Genomic DNA, 20,134 nt, shown 5'->3' with positions numbered 1-20,134 from the left:
AAAAATTACTAACCAGTTTGTTTTCTGGTTGCTGAATGAATTCTTTCAATTGCTTTACAGTAGCCAGTCTTCGGTCTCTGTCATCTTCCCGAGTAATCCTCCGAAGAAGATTTGACAGTCGAGACTCGTCAGAATAAGACAACGATCGCTCTGAAAAAGAAAAAGCAATTATTTATTTTCTCTACAGAATTTGATCAATAGTATCTGTATTGTCTGAAATGTGTATTTGTGGACTCAATAAGTCATAATGGTAATTTGAGAAAAAAAGTAAAAAAATAAATCCTGTTTTAAAGCTAATATGAGGAAAATTAAATATAAAAATCTAATATAGGTACCAAAATATTTAATTTCTTCCAGTGGACAGCCCAGTACCTGGGTAGAACTCATTCAGAACTAAGCAGAACTGTTTTACTTCTACACAAAAACCTGGATTTAGTTCCCTTCTACATAAATGGAAGTAAAAAAAAAAGGGGTGTAGTAAGGTTAAAACAGACTTCTGACTGAATATATAAACAAAAATAATTCAACAAATAATATTTAAAGAAAAACTTGTGGAAAAAATAAGCTGCTGCTTGAAGCAAAGAACCAGACTTAAGCTCAAGCAACTACCAAGAAACAAAATTTTCTCTGTCATTTTGGCACAAGAAGAAAGATTATGAGTAGTCCTATGATAGCTAGTAGGGCTCTGCTTTGAAAAGGAAAATAGATCTACTCTTCCTCTACTGCAGAACAAAAGTATACAGTGTGCAGAGGTGCAGTAGCTATTGATTTAAGTGGATCATAATACAGGAGAATTAGCAACTGCCTAAGAAAACATTTAAGTTGACCAATAGCACTATTGATACCAGTGAAGGTCAGAACTCAGTTTACCTGATTTAGGTACCAATTACAATGAATTTATATGAATAATTCATTTCCTTCATTTGCAAAAAGGAAACAAAGTTTATTTTGAAAAGTTTAACATTAGATGTTTCATGATGATTAAAATTAGAGGATTCATGGAACACAATGAGGTTTTCTTAGTCACCATGACTCTTATGAGAACACCCAAGACAACTACAGACAGCTTTTTTCTCTGGTATGTTACACATCAGTCATCTGATGGGAGCAGCCATAAAGGCAACCTGGTTACAATGGGAAGGTTATAATGCAAAAATACTGACAGAAGATGATGTCTGCCAGCCTTGGAACTGCTAGCCTGAGAACCCAGCCTGGGAACCTGGAGTGTCCGTGAAGGGCAGCTGGGTACCTAAGAACCTGAGACATCCTGAAATACCCTCGATAAGTGCAAAACCAAGAAACTGCAACAACAAGCTTATTGTCTGGAAAGGTGAAAAATAGACTGTAATGGTGGAAAACACCCTGGGAAAGCAGGAATCAGCAACAGTGACTGGCTGCTCCAGCTGGGAAAACACTGGGAAAGCAAACATTGGTCCGAGAAAATAGAAACCAGCATCATCTATTGGCTGCTCCAGGTGAAAAACAGTAGTTAGTAAAAGCTACTGGTGGCTCTAGGTGGTTGTGTCCTACACCCCCTTATGTCTCTAATATAAAAATAACTCACTCTATCCAAAATGAAGCTTCTCTCTGAGAGCTCCCCCTGCAAAGACTTTGCTACACGAGATCTCCTGGACAGACCAGACCCTTGCTGGGGATGTCTGACTGACTCCAGGCTGCATGATACAGGTCATCTTTGAAGTGAGACTTTGTCTATCATCAATTGGCCCCACTCCTGGGAGAAGTTTGGCAAGTGCTGTACCAGTAAGACTTTGAATTTTATATATATATATATATGCACATATAAGTAATTAATCATAAGTATATACTTGCTTTACTAGTGGTAATTCGTAGTAACTTGTAATAAAGAAATTTAAGAAACAAAACCTTTGTGTCCTTGTGTATTACAGAATCCTATGAACCCACCCACAGGCCAGTAACTCTTATAGGTCATGACATCATCTACAGGAAAGCATGTCTTCTATATCATAATCATGAAGAATATTCTCAACCTTATTTTCCTGTCTGTATTTTTTGAATTTTAAAAGAGAGTGTGAATAAAATAGGCTTTGATAATCTGTTTCTTGCCAGGCATCAGTTTAAGCAATTAATTTTGAAGACACCTGACATTCTGAAGGATTAGGCAGGCTTAGCAAACATTAAAATAGCAATAAGAGTCTGAAGGATCAAATCTATGTTGTGTTCCTAGCTAGCACAACTACACAAGACATTTTGAGATGTTATCCGACAGGCATGAAGAGCATTTCTTTTAAGATGTTACTGATTTTACAGAAGACTAAGGCATACATATCCATTTAGGAAGAATTAAGATTCTTTTCCCGTGCTTTATTCAGAAACCAGAGTCTTCAGTAGTGGATGAAAAGCCATGTGTCTGGCAAGAAACATACAAGGAACCATGATGACCAAAGACACCTTCTGAAGCAGTACCTGAGGTATTCCTGAGTGATGGTGCCAGACTAATAACTACAATCCCTGCTAGATGATCACTTGCATCTGAAGATCTCCTTGTATTTCTGCCCAGAGTTGAGCTAGCAGCTGTAGTCCAAGGCTTGCCTGCCAATGGTCAATACATAGCCAAACCTCAGGAAGATGGACCTAGCACGGTTACCCACCCAAAAACTTGGATCAGCCTTGGAGAAGAGAGAAAAGGACTAACAGGAAGAATGGAGCCTGCCCAGGGGTGTACCATGTCTATCATTTTCTTTAAAACCTGGGCAGTAGTAGGCAGCCACCAGACCAGGGAAAAAAATTTTGTTTTGAAAGTTCAAATGAAACAGTTCAGAAACAAAACACATGCAAACAAGAACAAAAGTTCTTTTGGTTACGATGGAAATTAACACAGATTACAGTACACAAAATAAAAAGTGCAACTGCTTTTCATTAATAATTCTATGTGAAAACTCTTCTGCTAGGAAAGCACTGTGTTCTACATTACTGAATGTATCTTGAAAGCTTAAGCTGAACTGAATCGACACACACTTATTACACTATTAGACTGTCTACGTATGAAGCCTCTCAAAACAGCAATTTGAATCTGTCCTTGAATAATTCAATGTATTGGCCACCCCATAATACAGTGCTTTCCAAGACAACAGATGTGCCTCATGAGAAAGAGAAAAGTCTTTTTTACAATATTCCTACAGCTGCACTCTACCAACACTAACCTGGACCAGGAACACATAGTACAGATCACTTCTCTTCTGTCACTCCCAGTTCGCACCGATCTCTGTCACTCAGCAAGCACATGGGAAGCTACACCAGCACAGCTGGGTTACGTCACTAGATACTGCTGTTGAAGGGCAAACTAGGATGCAGTGGTTTGGAAAACACTGAAAATTATTTTTACTAAATAACTTTTTACAAAGATATTCTAGATCTTTGCAAGGTCCCTTGCAAAGTCCCCCCTCCTGTCCCTAAAAATGTTGCTTGACTCTTCAGTGTTAGATGAAAAGTCAACAGTAGGTACAACACTTGAATTAATTAAATCCACAACTCACAACTTTTTAGTATTGTCTTCTCTGTGTTTATCTTTGTTTGTAATCCCCTCATGGAAAACTGTAACTTATTTTGAAATATGGTTGTGCTGTCCTACATATAAAAAAAAAAACTAAAACCAGAACTGTATAAATAAAACTACCAGCACCAAGGTTACTGGTAGGAGACACACATTTAACTGCTGCTAGAACAAGACGTACTGTTCAAAACTCTCTACTAAAAGCAGCTTTGTTTTTATTCAGTTAATATCTGATGAACATTGGCATTGCTCCCTGAGAGAGTAAGTGTTAGCTGTCTGTTGAGCCATAATCATAACCTAAAAATAATAATAAAAAAAATAAACTAACCAAGAGCATGACTGAAGCTATACTAACCAAAGCACTATTTAATGAACACCTCCATGACTCCACTTTGTGAAAAATCAGCAAGGTCTCAGCCACATGCCAAATCACTCACAGAAGACAACTATTTTAAAAATTGCTTAATGCACACACTAACAAACAAGAAAACATAAAAGAATTTAAAAAATAAGATCCTGTTGCAACATAATCCCACTGTATTCTAAAGAAGATAAGAAAAATCAAAATGACTTGCTGAAACCTACAACAATCACAAAGATAGCCCAGTTAAAAAGGAAAAACTGTTGAAATCTGACATCTAGAGGACAGAGGCATACGTACAGAGGCATACAAGTCATAGGCAGCAACTTCAGTCATTGGAAATTATAGTTCTTAACATTTTAAGGATTAAAGATGTACTGACGTACCTAGAACAGTGATTTTTCTGCCAGTACTAACTAATAGTAAATTCATGCACAAGCCCACTACCAGAAGTATTATTTACACAGAGTCCTCTGTTAGACAATTCTCTATTTCCTCTACAGACACATAATTTAAGACACTAAAAGGACTGAGTAATTTTTATATCAAGACACTAGAATGGGATTATAAAATCTGAGTTTAACCTGTTCCAAAGATCAGGCTTTTACAACAGTCATGTCACCACTTGCACCTCAGTTCTTCCGCCCGCAAAGCACACTGAACACTCGTCTTTCACCTTTTGTCTCCTCTGAAATATAAATCCCTGAGGAGAAACACCGTGTCCTCCTATGTTTATAACGTGCCTGGCATAAAGCAGTCACAGTTTTTGTCAGTGGCTCAACTACCACCTAGTATATAAGTGATGCAATAAATGACAGTGCTTAGTCATAACAAAGTTTCTATTTTCATTCAAAAGGCCTTGCAATAACTTTCTTCTTTTAAAAAAAAAAAACTATGATTTAAACCCAAATAGTGGGAAAAGTGAAGCCTTCTTTCTCAAAAGCACATGCCCAGCATTCTGGCACCCTCTCGCAACTCCAGATTTCCTCTCACTGCACCTCCCAAGACCCTGCCCACATTCTTCTGATGCTTCCAGTTCCTCCCTGGCCTCTACTCCTCAGCTGAGCAAGAGGGAGCATGAATTGTGGCTGGTTCAGGAATACACATCTACTGACTAATCAGCTGGTATGATGTGATGACTAGTTGACCTGCAGGCCAGTGAGAACAGATAACGGTTGAGCTCACTGTTGCAGGTTTTCCCACACTAGGGACTCATTAATTAACAACTTTTTACTCAGGCATCAATTTTCAACAAATCTAAGAGCAAATTCTCTTTCTTGGAGCCCCGGTGTCTTTGCCAAATTTGGCTAACCTGAATATGGGTTCAAAAAGCTATTTAAAGGAAATTGAAAGATTGATAGCATAAGCCATATAGTCGAGAGATCTGCCTAACCTATGGAGGAAGTCTCAATGCAGGGAACAGTACATACAAGATGACAGTTTCCATCAACATCATCTAATCATATATCACAAAAAATAAAATCCATATAGACTGCCTAATCATAGTGAACTTTTCATATTCTGAACACAAGAGAAGTTGCCCAAAGAGATCCTCTTTTCATGAAAGTCTGTGGTATCCTTACCCTGTGATTTCCTCATGTCTTTTGTGGCTAAAGCACGATTCCCATGCGGAACACTGGTAAAATCAGGATTGGTCACATTGTTAACTCTCAGCTCTTGCCCCAACGACTTCCGACCATAAGTATTTTCCCCAGATCCTCCATTGACACTGTAGCCACCTGTGGAAAAACCAACATGAGATTAAAACAGGCTATCAGACCATGTATTTAGTAGGTTAGTATGTTATGAGTTATTCAATTCATATGCAAATTAGCAGCCCTATCCTTTACCACCTTCTTTGGCTTCCTTTTTCACTTTCACATGCAAAAATGTTTTGTTATGCCCTGTAAGTTTCCAGGTCACATATTCAGAATCTAATCAGTCTTTTTGAAGCATATGAAAAAAACCTCTATTGCAACAAAGTTTAACATCAATTTTGTTGCATTTGGGGTTTTCTTATTATTATTTTTGACCCTGTATTTTACAAGGCTCTTCATGTCAAACTGCTAGTACACATGGCTAGATACATTCACTTACTCGCTCCTTGATTATGCACATCAAATTTCCACTCTGTTATAAATCCACCACACAGGTTCAGTAAAATGGCCAAAAAAAAAAAAGGAGAAAGCTTTTTAAAAAACCACAGACTATTTATATGTACAGATTGAACAACTCTCCCTAAACATGCAATAAAATATTTTCACACACTAATGCTGACATTATCTTAAATTAAACTCAATCCTATATTCTCCCACTTGAGATACACATGGTACATCTTTGGTAACAATATAAAACGGAAATAAAAGTGTCATTTTGAGTAATTAAATTATTTTTACTCCTAGAGCCACAAGAATTTACATACTCAAATGCTGAAACCAAAGATTTTTCCAGTCTGCCACACTACTTTGAGGGGCAGGTTCTTCCTCTGCAGTACTGTGGAGAAGTGAAACTGTCCTCTGAGCCTGTCCCATACTTCACTCAACGTATTAGAGCTCACATTCGAGGCAGCTGTGCAGGCAGCTTTCTGAAGTGCCTTCCCTGCCTGAGACAGGGAAGAATCGACTAATAAAATTAAACCCAGAACAACAAAAAATATGCAAGACTTCTTTCAGAAAAGGTATTTCCACAATTCCACCTGCATCAGTGTATAAAAGAAAGCCTGGGGAAAAGGAGAGGTGGCTCTCCATAAGAAAAGGCAGCCTGCCAAAACTACAAGATGGATAAAAAAATAAGTTGAAACATCAAGGTGAATCTGGACCTTAGCAGATGTAAAGAATATCATCCTGAAGGCAAAGCTTTTGATAAAAAGCATCTGTGAACTACCAGTGGAAGTTTGTGTATTTCTATACACACGGGACTACTCTACCATTACAGAAAATCCTGTGCAAAGTCTCAGTTGTAATTAACTAATTACAACTACAGTAAAGATAATTTGTTTATATTTGGATTTACAACATTAAACTCAATTTTTAAACAGAAACTAGCATGCATGCCCTGTTATGCCCTGCATGCAACGTTATTTTGTCATAACAAACCAACACTGTCCTATGAAGGACATTACTTCTAACAGCAATAATTATGACTAAACAGAAGTGTATCACTAAAATTCAAAGCAACAAAGAAATTAGTTTAACTGAAGATGTCAGCTAATCATGCATTCAGTCCACAAACATCAACTATCAAAACCAGACATACTACCATATACTATTGGAGTTCTTAAAGTTATTTCATACTCTCCCTCTAGCACACAAAATATCCCAGCTTTTTTCGTTGTCTGCAAAGGCATGTAGTATTTGCTACAGTGTATTTGACATTACCTTAAATGAATTAAACACAAACCTATATTCTCCCACTTGACATGCAGATGGTATATCTCTGGTAACAATATGAAACAAATTGCCATTAGAGTAATTAAAAAACAGCAGGGCAACCAGGTTTTTCAGCAATAAGGCTGTAAATATTACATTAGAACTCACTTCAGTTATCTCCTGGTCTGAAAAGTTTTTGAAAATCCTAATATATACAAATTCTATCCTTTTTCCTTTAAATGTTAAATCTGAGACCAAATAAGAATATGATCAGCTATGCCACTGTTATTAATTTTAGCATAAATATGCAGATACCATGACATACAAATACTAGTGCAGTATGTTTTTAGCAGCAAGGACTCTGAGCCCATCATAGTTACAAATCAAAAGGGAGGAAAGTGTTGCAGGAAGCTAGAACATCTCATCTATAAGTAATCTGGACCTTAGTAGATGTAAAGAATATCATCTTGAACCCAAGAGCACCCAAGAGCCTTCTATTTAATTTTAAAAACTTACATCTTCCAACCCCTCTGTCTTGTTTTATAAAGTAAAGGAGAGAAGACAAAGGGGAGAGATCTAATTGCAGTCTTCCACTAGTTAACGTGAAGGGTTATTAAAAAAAAACCAAACAGCCAGACTAATCTTACAGATGCAGAGCAAAAGGACAGGAGTCAACAGTCATAAGTTGCAGCAAGGGAAATTCAAACTGGATATGAGAAAACAATTATTTCTCAAGACAGTGGTAAAGCACTAAACAGGCTGCTAAGGGAGGCTGCAGAACCTCCCATCCTTGGAGGTTTTCAAACCTGAACAACTTCCAGAAATTATCAAGTTGGAAGTCATTTTTATTACCAACACCAGAAATGGGGGGGGGCGGGGGCAGTGGAATTTCTTCTCAAGGATTCTAGGTACTTATGACATATGGTTATCCACGACAGAAAAGTTCTTAAAATGAAAATTCCATGCTGCAGACTCCAACAGATAAACTGAAGAATCTTAGTGAACAAAGAAACTATTCTGCATCCGTAAGGTTACGCATTTCTCAAAAAAAAAAAAAAAAAAAGAACTAGAGATACTTGGAATTTGGTTTTATAGTACAGAATATCCTAATCATCGCTTTTCAAGTCACACCTGAACAAAATAGCATAGTTAAAGTGCTGAGCTAGCAGAGACATGCCCTGTAAGGTACAGTACTAGAGGGAGAGAGAGGTGCATTTTTCTTTTCAAATGGCACTTTCCCAGCAACTTCACAAACTACCTTACTGAATTTGTCTGAAACTTACTATTTCACTATACTGACAGTACGTTCTTTAAATATTAGCACACTTCAAAGTATAAGAATAACCTACTATGCCAGTCTGTGTGAAACACCGTAAAACTCTCCATGTTAGCAGACACACTGACAAATGTACTCACTTTCTAAGCAGTTTCTCTGTTTAAGTTAACCAAATCTTAAGGTTCTCAAGGTATGCAGATAAACAAATACCTGTTTCATGCTCCTGCCTCCTACTAACAGTAGCTACTACTTATAAAAAAATAAATTTGCACCAGTACACCCAGTTGTAACTTCCCCTAAGATGTAGCAATTCTTTACGGATAGTTACAGGGCAGAGAAGTAGAGGGAGTGTGAATGCTTTTTAGGTTCCTGAACAAGAACTCCCCCGCTAATATTCCTGTGAGATTTTTTTTTTTGTCTGGCCTGCCTGAAGATCTACATAGTCTAAAAAGTGACTCTGCAAGTAAAAAATCCTATTTGATACCTGTGTTTGGTGATTAAAAAGAAAAATAAAATCAGAATACAATTTCTTTTTCATAAAGATGAAAAAGATATGATTCTGAATTTTTAGCCATTTTCTAGAGAAAGTATTTCCATTCTCAAAAAAAAACAACAAAAAAACAGAAAAAAACCCCTTATATGAACCATACATCATGCAGTTTATATGAAGTCAGACTGAGGCACACAGAAACAGAAATTCCCATTAATGACAAAAAATAGATTCGAGTCCCAAACAAAGATTCCTGTTTGCTGCAGTAAAGCTGCAATAGGTAATATATCATATTAGTAGCCCATTTAATCAGGCAGTCCACTTTCAATACCAGAAGCACTAGACAGTATTCAAGAAGAAATTAAAACTTGCAGACCAGACACATACAGAATACTATTCTTTAGGAAAAAGTGCTTATTCTGTTAATGCATTAAGTCTTCTCTTACATTTTTCTCCTAATGCAACTGCGTATTTTTCTCACTAGTCACATCAACCACAACATTTCTTTGATCCCTGATAAATCTCTCAACACAGTGATACTGTGGCAATGAGTTACATCAGTTCACTGCCTTTTTATGGAAAAAAAAAAAGTCTCCACCATTTCAAGTTTACTGCCTTTCTCTGAACGTCCCCTCACAATTTACACATGAAACAGCAATCTGTATACCTTTTTCTTCATTCTGTATGTCAGTGTGGACTCTGATATCATCGTGTCTTTGTCGAGACACCACAGCTGAATTTGAGGGTTGTAATCCATAGGAGGCAGAACTGCCCCGATCTCTGGATGAAGAGTATTTTAAATTGTCCTGGTCAGCTGATGCACTGTCAGTTCTATAAAGAGAAAAATATTTTTTTATGTAGGTGTATAACAGGAGTGGGATTCACATTCACTTATAAATGCAACATATTTAAATGACAATCCCAAATTTATTTTCCTGTGTCAAAAAAGCTGTACATCTAACCTGCTTCTTAAAAAGTGACATTAAATTCACATTGGTATTAGAATTGACTAATTATTACAGCAACATGCAAAGGGAATGCATTCTAGTGCGCCAGCACCTTTTCTCAGGACGTTCTCAAGTCTCTTTTCAGTTGGATGCCTATATAAGGAAAAATTACTTCCCAGAAGTGAAAAATAAAATAGAACTAGGTATAGGTATATACCACAGCTAGGCAATACAGTGTCTACCATTTGTGAAAGTCATTACTAATCCACACATGAACATTGACATAATATGCTATGGGCCTTATTGAGCAATGTAAAACCACTTATTAGATGGAGGTGTTACTAGCATGTAACTGATAATCAATATAGGAATCGCATACTAAGTTTTTGCAAAACCAAAATTGCATAACAAGAAAACAGGCTTTACTGTGGAAAAACCTGGAATGTAAATTAAGAGCTCTTATCCTTTAGAGTAAATGTTTGCAGATAAAAAGTGAGTTAAAAAAAATCTGCGTTAAGTCTAAACCGTTCTCATATCAGAAAACTGATTTATAGCCCAGAATAAACTTTTAAGGAAAGAGGTGAAAATTATGAAACCAACTCTTCTCACTGGACATACTAAGTGATTTCATTTTTAAAAATACAGTAACTTTAATATACCAAATTTGTGCACATGAGACTTCAGAACCTAAATTCAACCAATCACTTTAATGATCACCAGCATTCTTACAAGCAATACTGGAGGGTTTACATTAAAACCAGTAAAACAATACCCATCCAAACCAAAAATCAGCAGAATTTTGTTTAACTCAAGTATGTTTGATATCACACTATTCAAATTATTTACAGAGGGCTTTTCCTAAGCAAACTCTAAAGATCTACTATTTTTAGCTTTGGATAGTTCATTTGATTATTTAACAAAAAGCAGGACAGATCATTCCTTTCCATTCCTGTAAATTAACTAAAATTTGTATAAGGACAAACACCACATGTTCTTGGGAAAAAGTCTTTCATTTTTACTTTTCAAGAGAACACTGCAATTAGAACTGGTAGACAAATTGAGGGAAAAGGAGTTAAATACATCTCAAGGCCAAAAGGGAAAAACACAGCTAAAATTTTTGAAAAGCGGTTGTTACTTAAGCTGTCCTGAAGGCTTGCTATCTTCAAATATAGCCTGTCCTCAGTACAACTGGAAGAGTAATAACATGAGGGTTGATATTTGCAAAAACAACTGGAATTAAAGACCCCACACACACATATTTTACTCTCTTGAGAATGTTAAAAGATAATATACTCTCAATTTGGAACAGGGTTCAAAAGAAGAAAATTGTGCTTTCTCCCTGTTCTCGCAGTGAAAGGTTGACACTAGGTTTGCTTAGCAGGTATTATTCCCTTTTGCTCTATAGGCAAATTCAGCTTTAGATATCCACAATAAGACTCTCTTCCTCATTCAGTATTCACCGTGGCACCGCATCTACTGTTTTGTCGAGCACTCGCTTGGACTATTTTATAAAACAAGCTATGCTACTCAAGAGGCAAAGCCTTAGTAAAAGTCTTTGCTGATGACAGTCAACTAGGATTGTAGAAACACTTACACAGTTGGACCTTCACCATTCACCTAAGTTATGCTGAACAACAATGAAGTTCTGCACTGTACTTTCAAATGGTATGAACTTTAAATGTGCCACACCATGTGCAAATTTTCCAGGCAGCTACAGAGGCCCCAGATTTTCTCCCTGTCCTAAAACCTCAGGAGACTTCCAGTTCACTTTGAGGAACAGCAGACTTTATTACAGAGGATTCAAATTATTTCAGCCTTTCAATCAGACTGACAAATTTTCAATTGGTAAATTTAAGTACTGATGGGTTCTTAATAGTGTTCCTCCCCAAAGAGCATTGCTTTTTTTAAGGTGATGTGCTGTAGACTGCATCATCTCCAATTGTCAAGCATTAAGTCTGAAATTCTTAAATCTGAAGGCAAGCTGATTAAACATACGATTTTTAAGACTGTTCTGCATATTCCAATCAACTGAAGGACTACACGTGTTCTCAGCTAACCTCACTTCCCACAGCACAGCCTTTGAATGTTTTGTAAAATTTTCCATTGTGGTAAAATACATAAGCCTATTGTTTCCCTGGGGAAAAAAAAAAAAAAAAAAAAATCACACACTCGCTTTGTTTTGTCTTTGGGAACAGCTTTCTGCAAGCTAACCTGTTCACACTTTATCACCCAACTAAAAGGTGAGCACAATTTTATTAGAAATATATAATTGTTCTCCTGTGTATCAATTTAAGAGACAAGAGTTGCCACTGAAAACATTGTTCCCACTACAATAAATGTATAGCTTAAATATCCAACAGTTTCCACGTCTCTTTATGAGGGGGAGAACAAACACTTCATCGAAAGATACTGTTTCCAGAGAACTAGGTCCTGTGACCCAACTGGCTGCTATGGTCTGTACTGCTTTGAAGGAGGATTCTGAACTGAAAGAAGCTTGCAGTTAAGATTCACACCAGAAGCAGAGCCCACCATCTCATTTCTAGCTGTCCAGTGATGCACACCATTTCTCAGGTGGGAAGCAAATTTAAGAATTGTACTGTAGGCTCCTGCATCAGCACCCTGGGAGTTTGTGGTGTGGGTTCATCAAGACCTGGGGACACGACCCAAGTACCTGCCACCTGCGCCTGTGCTCCCTTACCGAGGAACCCAGACACCTGGGTGACACAGGACACCGCTGTGCAAACTCACAGCAAAGCATGGCCTGCGTGCACAGGAAGAGACATTTAATTTTCAAATCTGTTTCTGAAAAATACCATTTTTCATGTCAGTAATGTATTCATTATTTTGAAAGACAACCACTTAGAACTCAGAAGGCAGCCGCTCTATGGACAAGTACTTGCCAGAGTCTTACAAGTAATCACTTTTTCTGCCTCCCTCCAGCCCTTTAAGGTACACTGCAGCCATTCCACCAGGCGACGGGAAGAACTGCACTCCCAGCTACCTCGGCTCATGCCCACATTTCAGGAGGGCACTTTTCCTGTTCACATGACGGTATTTCCCCTTTAATTACATTGTGCCAAGCAGATGGTAGGTTACATGACAGACGTAATGCTTAGCGTCATCTTTCAAAAGAAGTCTATGTAACAACAAATTTATCAGTTACATACATTGACATTGTCACAGACCTGAACAGACATTGTATACTAATAAAACCACAACGTCCAATGTTAGCAGCAGATAAGCAGAAGTACAAATACAAACGTGATATTAGACAAAGCTGGAATGGGAAATTGCAAGGATGAACAGGACTATGATTACCTTATACTGTAGCTTCAAAAGCGTATTTGCCACTTTACGAGACACTACTGTCTTATTTCCACCTGAAAAGCTCATTGATGGATACTAAGCAAAGTACTTAAAGAGGTGGCATGACAGTTTTCATCTGTGCCTGGTTCTGGGTGGAAGACTACCTGATTATCCCCAACACCGGCACCAATTTCCTGCATACACATATCATTTATACAGAAGAGATTGCATTCAGTTTTCTGCAGGGTGATTTTTAACCTGCCTTTATCCATCAGAAAAAGAAAATAGCTCACCCATCTAAATAAGCAGAAATGGCCACTAGTTCTCCCTAAAAAAAAAAAAAAAAAAAAAAAGCTACTCAATTTTTTTTCCAGGGACATACAAAAGGAAAGTTAGACTTTTCCAAAAATAATTGTGTATCTCATTCCATCAAAAGTATCAGCATGATTTGACTAGCCAATTTGTATGACTGAAGACAGCATGACTGAGAACAACTGACTTTAAAAAAAACAAACAACTTTTTTATCTAGAAAAAAGAAAAACAGGTCAATCAAAAATATATCATGTTTCTTTAGTTATATGGAAGCCTAGAATTTTTGTCTAAGAAACTTGTTACAAACAATCTGGTATATACTATTCATTATCTGTAGCTCTTTCAGAATGACCCTGCCATATGGATATTATTTTGAGACAAAAATCACTTAATTATTCTATTTGATTTTATTTCTAAGTAGAGGATCTACATGGAGGATTTATTCTGAGACAACTCTACTGTATGAGTTGTGTTATTGTTCAAGTCAGTCAATTTTACTTGCTTATGTGCTCTATTTGCCAAGTTTATTTGCTATAATGCAGATAAATTCTTCATTACTTAAAATCTTTATCAATAAAACATTTAAAACTTAGAGTCACTGTATCCACTCAAATTAAGAGCTTCCCACCAAGTTCCCGACCTTTCTTCCACTGACATGCAGAGCAATGACAGCCTTCTTTTGCCATGCTCTTTTATCATCACTTGGTCTGTCTTGCCAAGCCCAAGCGTGGCTGAGCCCACCCCAAAGCCTACTTTTGTTTCTACTCCTGTGTCGAGAGTGCACAACGAGTGTGTAAGTGGCCATGTTTTCTACTAGTGAAATAGCAACTAATTAACTATTTTCCTACTGCAATTCTGCCATCTCCACTGCTGGACAACTATCCGCAGTCAGAGTAGCTTTTACAATCGCCTCTTGATTCTGCACCTTCTTACACAGTAGCTCACCAATTTCCTTCTGTCCTGTGATGGACATTAGGAGGGAATGTCAGGGAATTGTATCACATATATGCATCCTGTTCTTATTTTTCCACAGGCATTTTCTGATATCCTGTATCCAAAAATGGCTATTATGCTAGCTAAATCATTGGTCTGATGTAGCATAGCTATTCTTGTATGGAAGACTATCTGCTCTCCAAGTTCCTTTTGCTTCCCACTGACACACTTTCATCTTCTTTCATCTTTCTCACATCTCATTCTCCTCTGTCTTCACATTAAAAACAAAGGCTTTCACATTACAAACTTGGGCTCCCCCATTTTACCAAAAAACAAAAAAGCTCTTTGATCTCATACCTTCCCAACCTTATCAGCATATTCAAGACACTCAGATGTGAAAGGAGATCAAGAATTACTTGTTGCCAGTTCAGAACTGAACCCCTTCCTGTTCAGCATCTCCCACACACAGTCCACTGAACCTCCTCCCAAGGTTTCCATTGACCTCTTCACATTGGCACCTCACAACTGATAGTGCATCTCATTCTCTAAGCTGCCTTCAACATTGCAGACTATTTTTCTCTCTCTCTCCCCCTATGTACGTGTCTATCAATCTCACTCTTTGCGCCCTCCTCTCTCTCAACTATCCGTGAAGAAGTAGAGAAACCTTACCAACTTTCATCCTACATGACTCTACACCCATTCTCAGGTAATTTCAGTGACATCCTCAAACATTCCTATGTTGTCAACTTTCAGGTCTCTCAGTTACAGACCTGTCCAAACTAAGATTTCAGCCTATTTCTAACAAACATTTTATGTGTACCTTGTTGTACATGCAAATGCAGGACAAATAGAGTCTCTGTCTCAACTTTCCTTATACACAGCACCCACTACCATCATCCTGCTTGTCATTCAATGTGTTAATCCAGCATTATGAACAGACAATATCCACAAGTAGTGCTTGCCCTTTATAAAAGACACGCCTCTGCCCTTCACAGCCACATAAAAAGCACTGCTCTAACCATCACTTTCTTAGCCCATTTGCTGTGATGAGTTTCTTTTCTCCCTGCCAATACCTCCCATTCTGTCTTTAATTAAACACAGGGTACTTGTCCTCAGCTACAAAGTGCTAGCCAGTACTGCTCTCCTGTTTAGGTTATAAGCTACCTGGAAGGAGAGCCATATTTTACTGTCTTGTCTCCTCGTGTCTAGACCCACAGGGACCTAGGCGGTAACTTGGTTTGGCAGGCACCGTGCTAACAGAAGTCAGTAATTCCTAACACTGACTTATATTGCATGAGAAGGATACATTTCATTTTCAAGAGCGAATTTCAGTACTGAACCTAGTAAGACACTTCTGGAACTTTTCTCAGATGTGAAAGATTTTCTGTTTCACTTTTCCGTATACTGCCCTGCTAACCTACATTTATGATAGGAGAAACAGAGAGGTCCTGTTAATTAAAATGTTATCTTCCTTTTCTCACTTTCGCCTAAAAATAAAGCCACGGTTCACCCTGCATTTGCTAACCTGCTACCCTGCACTCACACTCCTGCTTAGTACCGCCATAAGCTCATGAAACATGCTTTGCCACCCAGAGCACTTCCTATCAAAGGGAAGTATTGCTTGTTTCCGTATATAATTAGCCTTTAGTACTCTACCGAATTAACTCTGCTTACACACAAGACCTGCACACTGACATGATTTTATTTTTTCCCCCAGAAGTCGTATCAGGAAAAGTGCAGTGAGATCTGTCAAACAAAAAAGAAAAAAGAAGTAAAGGTCTAGAAAGCTATGAAGATTAGAAGAAGGGGGAACAAGATTTTATTAAACCTTCTCAAAAACCCCTCACTGTTCTCTGTCACATACATCCAACATTTATCTAAAAAGTTTTTGTGTTGCTATTAATTTAGAGTCTGGTACACCTCAGTGCACAAATTAATGTGGTCATATGTATCAGGACAACTTCCTCCTCTGTAATACACAGCTCTATCAATACACACACTGTAGGAAAACCAGTCCACGTGCATCTGACAGATATGACTGCATTCATGCAGGCACCAAAAAAAAAAAATCAAATTCTAATTAAAAACTACCCTCCCTTAAAGAAGGATGTGGGCTCCAACTTTCAGTTTCACACTATTTTCACCCTGTTTTCACCCCAAGTCTCAATGCTGATTAGCATTACTAAAAATTGAGAGGAATCTGGACCTAGTAATGAATAGCAATCTAGTCATTTTTACACACACAAAAATGTGTGTTTGAAAACACAATCCATCCGATAATACACCCATGCATTAGCAGTTCCTTTTTTCCCCTTTAGGAACCTGAAACAACTACAATTACTGCAGTTTTCACTACCATGTGCCACGTGCATTCCCTCTTCCACGCCCTGCAAGAAAGAATTTACCAGCAACATCATCTAAGCTAAACGAAACTAACAGTCAACAGAAAAGAAAGGGGAAGGAAAGAATATGCAGGTATATTGTGTTGCGGGGTTTGTCCAAGAGCATATTCGAAACAATCAATGAAAAAGGAACGCTCATTGCCAGTTTTATATAACAGATCTCCTTTCAACCGTGCATGTGAATCACTTTTAAAAATTAGTTAACGCCAAAACAACAAAGACTGATTTAATCTCTGCGTCTTTTTAAGCTCTTAGCGTAGACTCACATGTTCCATATCGCTCAAGCTATCTTTTTGAGATTTAAAAAACTTGAGCATAACATATAGAGAAAAATGTGCTCCGTGTTTGGGACTGTGTGCACATTTCTGATTCCTGGGGTCCCTCACCAGATTAAAAAAATAATATTTAAAGGAAAGGATAAAGTGAAATTCTTACAAGTGACAGGATCAGTGAAGAGGTGTTACCTATTTCTTAGCAGGAGCTCTAATCACACAGTGTGATGGAAACAGAACTAGGCCCTATCTGTGCTAGGAAGCTTCCCTAGTCTGCCACACTTTCTCTAGCACTTTCAGATTTTTTGTTTCTGCTGTGGCTCTTGGGATAATTATTTTAGCAGCCCAGTTTACAGCAGCTGTACTTGAGAGCTAAGGAGGCACCAAACTACAGCGTGGGGGAATGGACCAGAGTCAGACACTGAGGTAACAGTCTAACTTCTTAAACCAGCCTTATCACCAGGCAAAGCATTTCTGCAGCTACACTCTTATTTTCACCCCTAGCACACCCCTAACACAACTGAACCTATTGCAGACAATTGCTATGTTGGAAAAAGTCAGCTTCCTAGCCCCTGTAAGACGTACTTTTTCATGCTAAAAGATAGAACTTGTGACAAATCAATATGTCTAACCAGAATGCATTTATAGAAGCCATCCGCTGCAAAGACACAAGATGTACATCCAATTTCTTCCAGGTGGGAAGGTCAAGAGTTAGGGTCCAGAATTCCAGACTGCGGCCCACAAATCTGAAGCAAGGCAGTAGTTAAGAAGTAAGAGAGAGACCAGACTTCTTAATTCCCCCTAGAAAATCTAGATGCTATAAGAAGATGTCACCAACAAGGTTTGCAAGCTTTTAAGTGAGGAAAAAATAGTAAGTTATTTGACCAAGTAGTTCAATAACAGAAGAAATTAGAACTTAATAACCATGCCCCACACACCATTAAGAATTGAATAGCCTCTAGCGTTAGCCCTAGAGGCTGTGCTGCTAGCCGTTCAAGCAAAAGCAAAGCTTCCTTCACAGTAAATACTGAAGTTACATCTGTGTTTCATAAGATCTACCTTCACATCCACCCAATTTTCCTAGTCCAAATCACACGCAACTGGGACTGTCATCTGTAAATATATTCCCAAGCATGTGCCACTCTGTTCTTTGCTGCGAAGTTTAAAAGTAGGATCCCATATTGTGTTAAACTTTCAAAAACACTAAAAAAAGCCCTAAATCTTCCACATTTAAAAAAAAATTAAGAAACGCCAAATTTATTTACAATTTCTACATGACAATTTTGACTCTTAAAATAGCAAAGCTGAGCAGTACAGCAAATACATTGGCATGGGATATATTAGAAGTAATCAAGACCTGAAATCACTCTCTATACTTGACTAAAGAATTTCACTTACTAAGAAGTACCAGGTATAAACACACCTTAAAACCTAACACATTGTATAAGCTCTCACTCCAGCCTACTTACAGCTCAACTACTTTCCCCAGATAAAAAAAAAAAATAATAATCCTGTACTGTTTTATCAACCCTCGAAAGGCTACGAGTACTTCTGCAGCCTCTGTTCTTCTCTGCTTAACCGCCAGCTGAAGACTAGACTGAAAACATACAGGTATCAAGCCCACCCCCAGTTCTCCACCCCACTGCAGGCCCCCCAACGCTTCAGCTTTCCAGCGAGGCGTCTCCCACCGCGATGCGCAGGGAGAGGGAAGCCGCTGCCCGCAGACACGGACCAGGCATCGGCCAGATGCGCTACCGCCACCCCGACCGCGAGAGACCGAGGGGAGGCGGGGACACCGGCAGAAGCCGGGGGAGGAAGCAGCGCTCTCACCCGCCAGCTCAGAGCCCAGACCGGGGTCCCACCGAGCGCCGCTCGGTGACAGACCTGTCCCTGTCCCGTCTCTAGCGGCCGGCAGACGCGGACCCGGAAATCCCCTCCGCGCCCCTGCCCGGCTCCCGCCAGGGCACGGCCGCGGCCGGCCCCTTCCCCGCCGCTTAGGCCCGGCGGCCGGCCCGCCGCCACCCGCCCCGCGCTAGGCCCGGCGGCTGCCGCCCGCCCGCCCCTAGGCCCAAGAGCCAGGAAGTGGCTCCGCCGCCGCTCCGAGTCGCCGCGGCCCGCGCCGCGCCGCTCCCCCAGGCCCGGCGCCGGGGCGCGGGCCGAGCCGCCAGCCGCGGCGCCCCGCTGCCCTGGCCCCCGCGCCCCGCAGGCGGCCAGGCCGCGCCCCCTGCCCCAGCCCTGCCCACCTGGGTTGCCAGTCATTCCAGCCCCGCGGGTGGTAGTGCTGCCTGCTGCCGGTGCCGCTCAGCCGAGACCCCGGGGCTCTGCGGCTCATTACCTTGCCCGAGACGGCATGGCCGGCCGGGCAGCGGCGCAGGACAGGGGCAGGGGCGGCGGCGGAGGAGGAGGAGGAGGAAGAGGAGGAGGAGGAGGAGGAAGGGGGGGAGAGGCGCGGGCGGCGGCTCCTCACTCGCGCTCCGCAGGCGGCTGCTGTCTCACACCGGAGGGAGGGGACGCGGCCGCCGCGGCTGCTCCGGCTGCTGCCCAGCCGCGCGGCATGCCGGGATCGCGGACATGGGCCGCCCGCCCCCTCCGCGGGGCACGCTGGGAGGGCGGGGGACGGGGGGCGGGGGCGGGGGCGGTCCGCCTCCGGCAGCGGCGGGACGGGCTTCCCCACCGGCGGGGGGGGGGGGTCCCCGCCGGGGCCTCGGGCGGCGGTCTCCCCTGCGAGTGGGCGTGGGGGAGCGGGCGGCCATCGTCGCCACCCCGCCCCGGGCAGTGAGAGCCAGCCCCCCGGGTCCTGAGGGGAGCCTGAGGCCCCTGGGCTGTCAGGGTCGGTGACAGCCGACAGGCTGCCAGCCCCTCGGCTGTGAGGGGAACCTGGGGCCCCTGGACGTGAGGGCAGCCAGGGGATCCCAGCCTGACCAGCGTGAAGGG

At 40.5% G+C, this 20,134-nt stretch overlaps 1 protein-coding gene across 2 annotated transcripts in view; it reads right to left on the bottom strand.

Moving 5' to 3' along the window:
- The window catches only part of SMG1 (SMG1 nonsense mediated mRNA decay associated PI3K related kinase), a 69,389-nt gene extending 49,632 nt beyond the window's left edge, over nucleotides 1-19,757 (bottom strand). The window contains exons 1-4 of one of the 2 annotated variants that reach the window (XM_075515113.1): nucleotides 19,444-19,757; nucleotides 9,695-9,858; nucleotides 5,477-5,632; nucleotides 14-150 (exon numbers count right to left, since the gene is read on the bottom strand). In XM_075515113.1, the coding sequence (XP_075371228.1) occupies nucleotides 14-150; nucleotides 5,477-5,632; nucleotides 9,695-9,858; nucleotides 19,444-19,532 (546 nt within the window). In that variant the 5' untranslated portion in view covers nucleotides 19,533-19,757. The remainder of the gene's footprint in view (nucleotides 1-13; nucleotides 151-5,476; nucleotides 5,633-9,694; nucleotides 9,859-19,443) is intronic. The other variant, XM_075515114.1, reaches the window with a different exon arrangement.
- Nucleotides 19,758-20,134: the final 377 nt, after the last annotated feature.

The sequence above is a fragment of the Mycteria americana genome, chromosome 12 (genome assembly GCF_035582795.1).
Source record: "Mycteria americana isolate JAX WOST 10 ecotype Jacksonville Zoo and Gardens chromosome 12, USCA_MyAme_1.0, whole genome shotgun sequence".
In the NCBI taxonomy this organism is placed as follows: Eukaryota; Metazoa; Chordata; class Aves; order Ciconiiformes; family Ciconiidae; genus Mycteria; species Mycteria americana.
This window is presented reverse-complemented; position numbering and strand designations above follow the sequence as displayed.